The sequence below is a fragment of the Empidonax traillii genome, unplaced genomic scaffold (assembly GCF_003031625.1).
Source record: "Empidonax traillii isolate 1590-97213 ecotype Southwest subspecies unplaced genomic scaffold, ASM303162v1 scaffold6:size4315531, whole genome shotgun sequence".
Lineage (NCBI taxonomy): Eukaryota > Metazoa > Chordata > Aves > Passeriformes > Tyrannidae > Empidonax > Empidonax traillii.
In genome coordinates this window covers 985,834-999,782 of record NW_020955199.1, presented here as the reverse complement: position 1 = coordinate 999,782, position 13,949 = coordinate 985,834, and the positions used below count along the sequence as shown (strand labels likewise).

At 37.4% G+C, this 13,949-nt stretch overlaps 1 protein-coding gene across 2 annotated transcripts in view; it reads left to right on the top strand.

The window, feature by feature from the left end:
* The window catches only part of FRMD3 (FERM domain containing 3), a 131,195-nt gene that overhangs the window by 61,027 nt on the left and 56,219 nt on the right, over window positions 1-13,949 (top strand). Inside the window, exon 3 of one of the 2 annotated variants that reach the window (XM_027880242.1) lies at window positions 10,822-10,864. The exons of the other annotated variant lie outside the window; for it this stretch is intronic. Within the exon in view, the coding sequence (XP_027736043.1) occupies window positions 10,822-10,864 (43 nt within the window). The remainder of the gene's footprint in view (window positions 1-10,821; window positions 10,865-13,949) is intronic. 2 annotated transcript variants of the gene reach the window in all.

The window sequence follows — 13,949 nt, the reverse complement described above, 5'->3', positions numbered from 1 at the left end:
TGTGAGCATCTTTGTACTTGTGCAATAAAAAGTATAGGCCTGTGCTCTAGGCGTTTGTGTAGGCAGTGATTAGTCATCTTTCCTAGGTGTAAGGTGGTCCTGCAGGTGACAGTTTATAGGGGATTTGCTACCACTATGCCCTGCTTGGCTTCAGATGGTTTTTCCTGTTTAAGTGTGGTCAACATAGGAAGGAGAAGCCTTCAGACTGATATTCAGACCTGCTTCTTTACTGTGTCATCCTGCTGGTCCCAAGATTAAGACTTAGATATGACTTTAAATATCTTGGGGACATATACTGGCATTTAATGGATCAACTGGAAACAATCACCAGTTTGAAACTGTTATAAGAAGAAAAAACTATTTTGCTGGATATCTCTTGCTGCAGCCTAATTAGCTTTATCAAAAAGCACCAGAATTTGGAATCACCATCAGCCCGATCTTATAGAATTCCAACTGCTTTGCAAAGCTGCAGCAAATAATTTCCATTGCAATCCCCTTTTAAAATGAAAATAATTAGCAGCTATTCTGACCAGTGTTCTTAATTCTTCACACTCATAACAATTATAGAGGTGTTCACTTGGTTGGAATTCATGGAAAAATTAGGTGGAGTGCTAGATTAGACTATAATTAGGTAATGGCCAGTCTTCTCGAACAAAGATCCGGGGAAGGTCTTTCCACCTTCCAGCCTGCGCATTGGATTTTTTAGGTGAGACACAGTGTGCGCGGAACTGAGCCCACCCTTTAATCCTAAGGTTCATCTGCCGGGGCCAAGCACGCTTGGACGGTGGCAGCGAGGTCCTCAGGACGTAGATGGATTGCCTTACAGGGCTAACGAGCTCCATCTGCCCGGGGAGTGGTCCCGACCGGGAATCGAACCCGGGTCTCTGCAGTGACAGCGCCGCGTCCTTAACCTCTAGACCACCAGGGACTCCCATAATTAGGTAGAACTTAATGAATACTACTGTTGGGCCTTTCTCTGACATCACTCAAAAATAGCTACAGAAAAGTTATTTTACTTAACAGCAAAGGGGTTGTTTTAGTAAAAACCTTGATTTTTTTTTTAAGTCAGAATACTTAGAAAAAGTTACGCTTCAGAAAAAGACTTTAAGAACTCAGCACACTCTACTGTTCTGATCTAGAAATCCGCATTTAAGAAAGATCAGTATAACTGAGGAGGAAAAGAGGAAAGAAGGAGAAGCAGTACAAGAAATATAAAGAGAATGGAGAGCTTGTTTATGAGATGATATTAAGAAGGACATAACCCATTTAGTGCATGAAAACAAAGGCTGAGAAGATATGGAGATAATAATTTTAAGAGAATTCTCTGTAATTTTATGGAAGGAATTTATATTAAACACTGACAAAGATAGAGACCAGTCACCATCTTCTGAGGGTTCTTCCAAACAATATGTAATCGGACCTGCAACCAGAAAGCATAACTGTTTTTTAGGAGACTTAATATTGATTCTGATGTAGGTAGTGTACTACTCATGTTGCTTTGCCCAGTTTCTTGAAAGTGCTGAATGCCTCTGCAGTAGTTTATATGCAACTGTATAGTGTCTGGTTTTGTACAGAAAGGGCTATATCAATGGTTCCAAATAAAACTGCCAAAATCATGCATTTAATTCTGGCTTTCAGTGAATTATTCTTGATTGCGTCTTTAATTAGTTAAGCTACATGACATAATAGTATATTATTATATAGCATACACACACATACATACATATATATATAAAATATTATGCAGATTTACTCCTGCTGGCATTTAGTCTATTAGTGATGCTTTATCCCTTTTATTCTTATGTAAATTTTTTTGTGGAAAGCTTTCAGAGTTGCTGCAAAAGCTAATTTACAGTCCTTTGTTTTGTAATCTATTGAGGGAGCTCAAGCAGGCAAAAATACCTGCTTTATTTCACCATAGATGTCTTCTTTCAGAGTATGCTACCAAAATGTAGCATATTGACTTAGAAGCATTGAAATGTTTGACTGAGTTTGAGAATTTAAAAAATGAACTGTTTTAATATTTTAGATGCTTTAAATGAAATGTTTCAAAAGTAAGTTTTAAGTAAATGTTTCAAGTAAGTTTTAATATATATACTCTTTCCTCCCAGTGCTGCTTTTATAACAATTCTTTCCTATTATGTAAGTAAATATGTGTATATCTTTTGGGCATACTTAAACTTTAAAAAATTTTCTATAGTTTTACATTTTCTATTCTACAGCAGAAAAGAAACCCTGGGAGACACAAAAGTATGGCAGCTTTTTTCATATCTTTGGATATACGGGAGAGTAACAATGACAATGACATCAAACTATCTAGCAGTTAAAGACTCCAGGTTCTACATCATATCTGCTGTTTTATCTTTTAGCATCACATTTGGATGTTCTCACAAGGAAACTGTGCCTTAGGACAGATTCAAAAATGTCAGGACTGTACTAGTAGTATGCAGTAAATTGCAGTATGCCACTTTATGTGTAATGATACTCCACTGGGAACAAAGGAGTTCCTAATGTTCGTATATTAACTGTTGATTTTTTCATATGGATTTCTGAGAAAACTAAGTATATGGGATCACACTGCCTTTCTCCCCAACTCTCAGGTGTCATAACTTTTTAAGCCAGTTTTGGTCAGATTTGACTAGGGAAGTCACCATCCACCTGTATATGGCATCGATGAGGCCATACATCTAGTGCTGTGTTCAGTTGTGAGTCCCTCACTAAAAAAGGGCCTTTGGAGTGCTGGAGTGTGTTCAGCAAAGTGTAATGAGGCTAATGAAAGGTCTCAAAAACATGTCTTGTGAGGAACAGATGAGGGAGTTGGGTTTGTTTAGCCTCAAGAAGAGGAGGGTTGGGGGGACCTGATGCTCTCTATAACTACTTGGAAGGAGATCGTAGTGAGGCAAGGGCTGGTCTCTTCTACAGTGTCTGTAGTGAGAGTACAAGAGGAAATGGCTTTAACCTGAGACAGGGAAGATTCAGATTAGATATTAGGAAAATTTTTTTCACTCTTAAGGTGGTCAGGCATTGGAATAAGTTGTCCAGGGAGGTGATGGAGTCACCATCTCTCAGTGTGTTCAAGAGGTATCTGGATCTGGCACTGGGTACTGTGGTTTAGGGGTTACAGTGGCAGTGCTGTATGGATGATTGGATTGGATGGTCTTAAAGGTCTCTTCTAACCTTGATGATTCTGCGATTCTATACAGTTCTCAAATGTTAGGTTCCCATATGGTTACATACAGGTAAACTGCAATATGGTGGTTAAACCCCTACTTTTATTCTGACTGTGGGAAATGTAGAGCAAACCTACTCCAGGAAATCTAGAGGTAGTTGAAACAGAGAAACTGTAAGAACCCAGAAACCATCATTTGGAGCTTGCGCTTTTTAGTAGTTTCAAACACAGCTGGAAGAGCTGTTAGTGATTCTCCTATTCAAGGAACTTCTTACTGGTATATTTTAATGTATTAGATATTATATTGGGGCCAATTACCACACTCTTACCCTCGAGGAAATGCAGAATGGTTCATTCTGTGCCAGATACCCTGGGCTGACTGAACACCCCTATTTTGTGGGGTTTTTTTGGACTGGTATGAGATGAGAATAGAATGATATAATGCATCTGTTCAGCATTTGTCACTAGAGCTGACACCTTGTTGGAGGTCATTTATATTGAGGGAAATGGAGGATTGGACTAAAGGAACATGTTAGTGTGCTGAAATATGTTCTTTAAGTCTCTTCAGGAGGACACCTGAGCAGTGATTTAAAGTTGGAAGTATGTATTTCCTTTTTTTTACCCCCAGTGGGTTGGTCTGAACACATGCTTATGATTATGTTTTTGAGAGGGAAAGTATGAGGTGGTAGTTAGACAGAAATACTTTGAAGGTACCCATAGGATAGGTTGGAAGTGTTATGAAAAGGCTTTGTAGGACCCTGAAGCAACTGTGAAGTCTAAATTGCCACTGTAGAAACATTTGAGGCTTAAAACATTAAGATGCTCTGTCATGTGGATGTGCTGCAGGGCTATCTGGGAGCAGCACAGCAGTGCAGTGGTTTTAGCTCCGTGCGTGTATGCCTGGCAGTATGAAAACAAAGTTTCTGAATCGGTGAAACTGCTCTGTGAATACACTCCCTCTGTGCAATTGATCTTGAATGGTGGCTCTGAGTACATCGGGATTTTCTGACTTTCCCAGAGTGCAGAGCCTGGATCGGTACATTGGCAGAAAGATGACACTGTGCAGTATGGATTTGTCGATATGCCTGCCAGTTTCCCTCTAAAGAACTGTCAAAGATACAATTCTAATTTTGCTTTCAAGCTTAAACATGATAAAAACTGCTGGGCTATTCTAAATAGAGAAAGCTTTTTTGTCAGATTGCATGTTTATTTCAGTAGTAAGGCTGATGGGGAGACCCATTTGCATTCTAAAGTACATCACTTCCAATTTACCTGGGCAGAATATATTTTTAATCTCATAACCTAAGTTGAAGATGGTGAAGGTTGAGAGAAAGATACATCAGATAATTTGCAAACTCAGTTTAATGAAGTTATATCTTTATGTAATGAGTCATAAGGCTCTATACAGCTACATGAAGAGATCTGTCTGGAAGCTCTTTACTCTCTTTGAAGTGGTAGAGCAGAAGTATTACAAACTGAACAGTAAAGTGACAGAGCCACAGATGAATAAAAAGTTTTAGTCCTTCTCCATGCATATGAATCTTTTCTCCAGGACAATGTTATCACAGAAGTTACATGCTTTTGCATGAAGCCTTGCTATGACACTGTTTGGTGTGTGCAGTTCAGGTCATGCTGGTTCAAAAAAAATATAATAGGACTAGAAAAGGAACCAAGAAGGTCATGAGAATTATGTCAAGTAGGAAAGGATTTAATACAAAAAGAAATGGATTAGACTAGAATGATATAGCTATGAGAAGAGGTGAGTGAGAGAGAATGAGTGAGCAAGAGAATGAGCAAAAGTGGATGAGAAAGATATGACGTAAAATGCCTCGGAAGAAGTGAATGAAATGCCCTGTAATTCTTACAACAGAACTGAAATGCAAATAAACTATAAAGCAATTGATATTGAGAAATAATTTCAAAATATCATACCCAGTCATAAAATCCATGGTAGCTGTCAAAAGGATGAAAAAAGTATAAATAGGAATTTAGACAAATTAGAGAAAGTATACAATGACTTACAAATGAATTGTAATGGAGGATTGTGTAAAAAGCCCAGTGAGCACCATGGGAGCTGCTGCTCTTTTTCTTTTTCCAGATGTTTGCTTCAGTCCATTTTCAGGGAAAAAGTGCTGAGTTAAATGGCAGCTTGCTTTTACCAGACAAGTTGCATTCATGTACTGAACACGAATTGGACCGAAATGAATATTAGTATGTAGTGAATATATATATTTATATATGCTTAATTCAGCAGAAATACTACTAACTGAAATATTTTGTGTGAAGATTAGTAAACTTGTAAAATAAACCATTTTGCAAGGTATTTTGATAAAAACAAAGATTTTTTTTCCCAGTCAGTTTTGAACCTGTTGTCTTTGAGCAGATGTGGCTCATACTTACAACAATATATGCAGAATTTATGGCCTGATGTTCAGTTAATGTAGAGTTTATGGGTAAGTTGAGCTCTCCAACATATAGGAGTTTCTCTGAATATTTTAGTGTGGAAGGACTAACAGAGGCATAATTTGGAAATTTATTTAATATATTCCAATTCAGAATCATACAAATTATGCTGTTCTAGTATATGCTACTATTTCTGGATCAGATTAATTTTTGTGATAGTGATGTACCTTGTTTGCTCCTGCCTAGCATACCACTAAACAGAGTCAGTGCCCTGATTTTGGGAACAGTACAGAGGAGCAGCTCTGTTGCTACACCAGAACAACATTGGTATTCTTGGTATAAAGGTTCTTATAAAGGTTCTTAAAACCATGAAAAAATGGTGTCAGGCTCAGCGCATGAAGAAGGAGACATGCAGTGTGCCCTGGGTCATTTGGCATCTGTTGTGCCTGTATAGACTGGGCACCCAATTAATTTCCCTCTGTGAGCTTCCATGAGCTTTGGATACTATTACTCATGGCTTTTTGTTGTTGTTGTTATTGTTTGGTTTTGTTGTTGTGTTTTTGTTTTGTTTTCCCAGGCTGTAACCTAGTCCAAGTCACTGCCTCGAGGCTAAAGAAAATTTACTTTAATTATGTTCTCCATTGAAGGAAGAGGTTAGGTATTAATTTTCAAGATTAATACAGGGTTGAAGTTTAAATAAAGTTAATTTTATTACTTTTCTAGCAGAGTTTCCATGCATATCTCCATTCTTCTGCTGTCTTCTGTCCATTAAACAAAGTTTTCAAATCCAGTCCTGGATCTGAAATAGATCTGACTAGAATATTCTTGTGACATCTGCAGGTTCTTCTGGTTCAGTTTTACTGTGTGGACATCTTAGGATTTGGCTAAGTATTGCTTGCAAGGGAGATTTAAATATTCACAATATTTGGCCACTTTTGATTGCCCCTTCATAACTGCTTCTCAGGGAACTAAATCAAAAAGCCTCTTGGCTTGGAGGAAGGGAGGGACTTTGAGTTTGGTGAGACAATGATACAGGTTGCCCAGAGAAGTTGTGGATGCCCAGTCCCTGGAAGTGTTCAAGGCCAGGTTGGACAGAGGTCTAAATAAGCTGGTCTAGCGAAAGGTATTCCTAGTATGGGGATTGGAGCTAGATGATGTTTAAGGTCCCTTCCAACCCAGGATGTTCTATGATTCTATGACTATGTTGTCTTTCCTCACCACTTCTTATTCCTAAACCCTTAACCCTGTGCTGTGTTGAGACCACGCTCAGTCCTCTCAGAGCATCTCAGTGAATGGCTTTGTTTGAAACAAGTTGTTGGCTGAAATCCCTTTCCCAAAAGCACATCAGTGTTCGTGGAGTTAAATTGACTTTCCAAAATAGTGTTTTTACCCTTGCAGGGTGACCTTGCTCACCATGAGCTTGCTCACCATTTGCTCTGAAAGCTGATACCACATCAGCTGCTCAGAATTTGTGGGTAAGCAAGAACACACCTGGCCTCGCTAATGACTACTCAGTGCCACTTAAAGGCTGATCAGAGGTGAAGGTTCTATTTACAAAGTAAAGATAGCACCAGTCTGAAACGCAGCATGCAATCGCAATGAAATCTTAGTCAGAAGGCAATTCTCAGCATATTTTAGGATTCCAGCACCAAAAGTGATACCCATAATAGTTTACTTACTCACCATTGCCACTTGAACCACCAAGACTCGTTAGCTATCCCATAACTGACCTTCAGGATCTCTGAATATCTTTCTCTTCTGCTTCTGTGAAAACATCTATCTTGACCACTGAGATACCCAGTGGCCACCCAAACCTCATTTGGAAAAAAGATTAGAAATTAGTAGTGCTGAACATGATTGTCCTCTGAGGATCCTTGGTAATATGGGTTAGCTGGATTAGGATTAAAGTCTTTTCTTCCCCATTGGGCAACAACCACGTTGCTAACATGCTTTTAATGAAACAAGAGGTTCAGCCCCTGCAGAAATTATTTCTGATAATTGTTAAGTAAAATCATGTATAAAGCCAGGCTGGTTTGAAATTGTAGGCCATCATCCAATTAAAACAGCCTTTATGGACTACATTGTCAAATACATGAGGCAAAAATGAAACTGTATAAAAGTTTTGGAGGTTTGTTTCTCTCCTAATTTGCACATTTTACAGTAGAGGAATAAAAGATTCTTGTATCTAGCTCTAATTTAATGTCTGACTACCTTTGTTTGTTTGATTTATTTGTCTTATGAAGTGTTAGTCTTACAATAAAGAGTGGAAAACACTCTTGTTCCCATATGGACTGTTCCCATAAGGCAGAGTGACATACAGCATTAATGACATTTCTTTGCTGTTCAATATGTAAAATGCTTCTAAAATTTGTCCTGACAAGCTAACTCAAAATGTTTTGTTTTCCTTTCATCAGATATTGTTTTTTTACTTTTTCGGGAAAATTGTTAAAAAAAAGTATTGCTACATGAGAAAAGCATTTTGCAAAACCACATGCTTTCCAATTTAAAGTTTCTGCAGAAACCCTTTGATTGATTTATGGGAACCTTAATCTGGTCCTAGCTATAACAGCTAATTAATCTTGGAATAAATATAGCCTGGATACTCTATAGCAGAGATAAAGCACAGGTATTAATTATTAATAGTCAGTGCTGTAAGGCTGGAAGATAAGTAGGTACTCAGGGGAAAATCTTTCCTAAAACTCAAATTGAAATATTCAAACAAATATAGGTGTGGCTATTTTCAGAAGTATTAGCAATGAGCAGACGTTTATCTTCCCTTGACAGTCAGACAGCATTAAGCACCTAATTGCTGTGTCTTTAAAAATCTCCACAAATTGTAAAGTAACTGATCAGTGTTCTGGAAGATTCAGCTAAATTGTGTACACATTTGCAATCTTTCACCACGACAAGGTCACCACAGAAATCTGAGCTACTAAAAAGTGCTATCAGTACCATGACCTCCAGGTGCAAGTTCACTGCTTAATTGTTCAGTGTTTTTCAACTGGTTTTTAACCCATGGAAGTCAGGTCTTAGTGAAACATGCTTTTGGACATATTAGGTAAATCTGCGTTCCTGGGGTTTGGTGAACTGAATGGGGAATTTCATCCATGTTTCCCCTCTTTCATTGTTCATATTGTGAATTATGAGGGGTTTATATTTGCAAATTGTTTTTTTTTTTTTTTTACTTTTGACTTTCTAGATTAGGTAACTGACTTTTTCAAACCGCCCTAAATGCTGACCTGGTCTCTGCTAATATTTCAGATTGGTCTTTCAAAAAATATCAAAATAATTGTGTTGTGCTTCTGCTATATGAAAATAGTGAATACCTCTAAACTCTCAGTTTCCTGGGAGCAGTACAGTATGACTCACTGTTTAATTGACTCTTTGCTGTCTGAATCTTCAAATAGGACTGCCATGAGCCTGGTAAAGGTGGAGAGTGAGTGTGAAGAGGTTAAGGAAAGAAGATTTTCATACCTGTGTGTCTTGTGTGAATTCATTCTGGATCATGTATCTATAAAGCTGTGCAGACTGTATAGGGTTTCTTAAATGAGATTGCCTTTACCTTTTTATGATCAACACTCACTACCCATTATTCAGAATGAAATATATCAATAATGTATATGTAAGATCTAAAAAGGGAATGAAATGAGCTAGGTATTTCTAGTAGATCAGTGAAACACTCATTGCTGCCTCAATTCTGTTTCTTTCATCTTTTCTCCAAAAAAAAGACAGATACTGGGAAAGGAAATAGGTAAAAAATGGTACGGGTTGGGGTTTTTGTTGTGGTTGTTGTTTGAAGTTTGGAGTTGTTTTTTTTTTTTTTGTGCTGTTTGTCTTCTGAATACCAGGGTTCCATATCAGTATCTCAGTGATAGGTGAGCTTCAAACAGAAGTATGTTGCAGTGCTTATCTCCAGTACTTCTGTAAACTCTATGCAGGAGTTTCTAAGCAACCATATAAACTACAGAGATTTGAAAATGTTCTTTCCAAGGTATTTGTCTTATTGTAAGGTCTACTTCAGAAAATTAATTTATAGTCTTCCTGACGTAGACTGAATTTTTGAGATGTCATAATTTTAAAAATAATAATTTTCTGGCAGCTCCTACAACTCTACAAAATATATACCCTTGGTTTTCTTTGTAGAAGAATTATTATAAGTTATGAGGAAAAATGGTAGCTGATGTAGGATATTTTAAGTATTACTTATGGTTTAATAAATATTAGATTTTCTTTTTGCAGTAAACCATAGGACTTTAGAGCTAGAATGAAAGGGTTAAAAATGAAACCCCCTCAGTGCAAGGCCTTCCAGTTTTGATTATGCTTATTAAAGCTGAATACTATGCTTTTTGACCAGCTGCTTCTGCAGCACAAATCTCATTTTAGCATGAAGATTTTTTGCTTACAGGAAAACTCCTAGTACAAAAGCTATTGGCTGTGGTCAGAAGTGGCACTTGAATATCAGCATGTTCTTTTGTTTATCAAAACATCCTCCTGAATGGTTCAGCTACTGTTAGCAGGGGATGTGCTAAGGCTCTTAGATAGAATGTGAGCCTAGCTTTTCCTTACAGAAGCACATGAGTTTATTTTCCAGGAAAATAAAATAATAGTTAAAAAAAAGGGTAACAAACAAACAAACAAACAACCCCAAAACTATTCCTGTTATCACTCTTTCCTGGAAAGTTATGCACCTACTAGTAAGCATCCATATCTCTCTGTTGAGCATTGACTGTTCATATTGTAAACATTTCCTGGAAAAATGCACTCCTTTTCCCTTCAGATTTTTAGTTATTGCTAGAAGAGAACAACTGCTTGTGTCTTGAGGGTTTTGACTGAGAATACAGTACTTATATGTGCTTTAGTTATAAGAACTGTAGAAGACAGAATTAATGAACAGATCCTGTTAAAATTTCTGAATAGTTTGTCCTACTGTCCAATATGATTGTTTTTCTAGAAAAAAATGGCTTAAAGTGCAAAACTGATATATCTGCTGCAAGCTTAGAACTAGAATCTGTCACCTTTAAATGTGTCTATGAAATATTTGTCTTATTTCTACATCAGCTACATCTATCTTATAGGCAGTAGTAACATCAAGTGTGCTTATACAGTGCAATTCTTGTCTAGACATGCTTTTCCCTTTTATGTATGTCTCAGTGAAACAAAAATCCTACTTCTCATTTTTGGTAACAAACAAGGATGTTTTTGTCTATTTCCATCTGTATTAACCTCTGCTCTCTGCTTTACCTTTCCAGCACTGGCTTGAGCCTAACAAGTCCATCTTCAAGCAAATGAAATGTAAGTGTTGAGAGCTCAGGTTTTTAAACTGATTTTGAAAAGTCCAAAGGTTTTCTTGTGCTACCATGCAGTAATTTAGACTATGCTTCATTTGTTTCTTGGTGCAAATAGGCCCTTCATATCCTATCCAGGGTCCTAAAAACTCCATCCTATCTTCATTTCACCATCTCATAGTGTGCTGTGCCGCATATCAAAAGCTTCCTGCTGTGTATCAGTTCCTTACTGCTCAAGGCTAGAGCCAGAGGCCAGCAGGCATTGTGTGGGGTGGGAGATCTAGTGGGAAGACCTCTATGTACAGGCTTTTGTTTTCAGTCAGACACAATCAGCCACTGGGAGATGGCAATAAAAAATGGAGTGTAGCAATTTGCTTCTGGATCTTTTCCAGTTTTCCTTCTTCCTGATGCCCCTTGCTTCCTGACAATGCAGAGAATGGATTTGAGACAATTTTTATAGTCCAGCAAATTCAAGTACTGTGGGCTAAGTGGTGAGGTCCTGCCACATGCAGCGGGAAAACTATGATCATTATTTTAAAAAGTGCCCTCAAAATAGGAATTTGTTATTTTCATTATCTTATTGAAATGTTACAGTCTGGTTTATGATTTCCATTAAACAGGACAACTGTTAAGACCTCTTCAGTAAACAGAAGTACCTTGATACCCAGAAGTTTATATCCAGCAGAAGAAGACAGTTATTTGGCAATTCTGGAGACTTGACTTAGTCCCTTGGAAGTTTTGTCTTAGTTCTTATCTATCTGTCTAGTTAGTTTATGAAACGAAAGAGAACTTATTCACATATTCTCTGTATATAGTTGTTTTCTGCTTTAAGTATAAGCACAAAGTGCCTTTTGTGTAGGAGATAATGCATTTACTTTAAAATGTGTTGAGGCTTAAGAGATTTTCCAATACAGAAAACCAGTTAATGCTGGATGTTGACTGGAATGCTTAAAAAAACTCTTCTATTAATGCAGTGATAGTATATATGGCAACATGTGCATACATATGCATATACTCATGCACATATATACATGGCATATTCAGTGTGAACTAGTGTTTAGCTAGCTGGAGAGTTATCCAGTAAAAATTAAGTTCAAGAATATCAAACACAAAGTAGGTCGTGCTCCTCAGCAATGCTAGTGAAGGAAAAAAAGAGGAATGTAATAGCTAGAAATTATCTTAATATCTTTCTCCCTTTCAGTGTGTATCAAAAGTAGAAAAGTCTGAATATATCATCTAAACTGCATCTATATCACTGCTTCCACCCAACAAAGCATAAGAGCTTATTCTTCTTATTGTACTTTGCATAGCAACATATTCAGGAGCTCTGCCAACAGATGCACTGAGAGTATTTTGATTTATTCATGACAACTCTACCTGCATATAGATGCTGCCTAGATGTGAGAGATGGTAGTCCATGAATTCCGTAGATGTAGTGATGTGATGGTCCAGTGTGGCTTCTGTGATAGAATCCTAATTAGAACTCTAAAAACTGAAAAATGAATGCGTAGCAAAAAAAGTGAAATAAAATGTAGCTAGCATAAGGTTATATATCATTGTGAAAAAGTCTTAAGAAAGAAGAAGAAGAGAATGAGATGCTAACAGAGGAGTTGTTATCAGTCTTAGGTTTAGGACACAGTATTAACTATGTGAGTGGCAACTTCAGCTTGCTGCTATTGTAACTTCGCGTTTTGTCACAAAAGAAGGACCTCACTTGTTACAATAACCATTTAAGGAAACAAAATAAAGATAAATATACATATATATATATATATATATATATATATATATATATAAAATATACATGTTTAGGATCCATGTAGATTATGCATAAGCGTACCTTTTGCTCCCACAGGATGGTTTTGCAACCATTTGTAATCAGGAACTTTTTGATTAATTTTTCTAAAAATAGGCTATATTAATGCAGAACACAAAACAATTTCTAAAGGCACGAGGTTAAACTGTATTTTATCTAAAAACATTGAGTTTACTATGAAAAGGTTTAGACTCAGAAGACGAAATTACTTATATTCATTTGAAAAGTATCCCAGTCCCAGTTGACACAAGTGAGGACTGAAATTAGCAGCAGGTAGAAAGCCTAAAAACTGAAGAAATGAAGTGACTAGTTAATTAATAGGATATACATTATGTATATATGACTTCTGGGAGAAATGGTAGCAGAAAGCTATTCACAGTGACTGTATTAAATGGATTAATTTTCTTTCTTTGCCAGTAAGGAGTTCAGGAAACAGTGAAATGATCTGTTTTGTAAGAATAGACTTTTATTTCCTCTGAATCAATACTTGGATGTACTAATACTAATGATTCAAAAAGTTTTAAATTTAGTTGAATATTTAGATTTACACAGGATTATGAATTACTTGCATATATGCAGAAAAAAATTTGGAAATGCTCTGTGCTTGAGCTCAGCTACATTTGTGGGGAACTTAATTTCCCCCCAGCACAGTAACAAGTTTTTCAGTGTATTTATTCATTCAGCTCAGTATTGACAAATATTTAGAGCAGAAAGGGGTTGACTGGTAGTAGTGTTCTAATGCAAATTTCAGTAGCTACTAGACTTCATGGGCCTCAGCTACATTCACTACATGAATTGTTCAGGCACAGTCCCTCTATATAGTCAGGTTGTACAGAAATTATATTCTGGCAGCTATATATTTCTGTCAGTGAGATGGAATGTTGTATGTCTGAAGCCCTAAAATCTCCATGGATCTTGTGTCATATGCTACGATTTCTTTAGCTTTGACAAAAGCTGGAAAAGCTGGCAGCCCATGGCTTGGACAAGGGCACTCTGTGCTGGGTCAGGAACTGGCTGTAGGGCCGGGCCCAGAGAGTGCTGGTGAACGGGGCTGCATCCAGCTGGCGGCCGGTCACCAGTGGTGTCTCCCAGGGATCAGTGCTGGGCCCAGTCCTGTTTAACATCTTTATCGATGATTTAGATGAGGGGATTGAGTCCATCATCAGCAAATTTGCAGATGACACCAAGTTGGGAGGGAGTGTTGACCTGCCGGAAGGCAGGAGGGCTCTGCAGAGGGATCTGGATAGACTGGAGAGATGGGCTGACTCCAATGGGA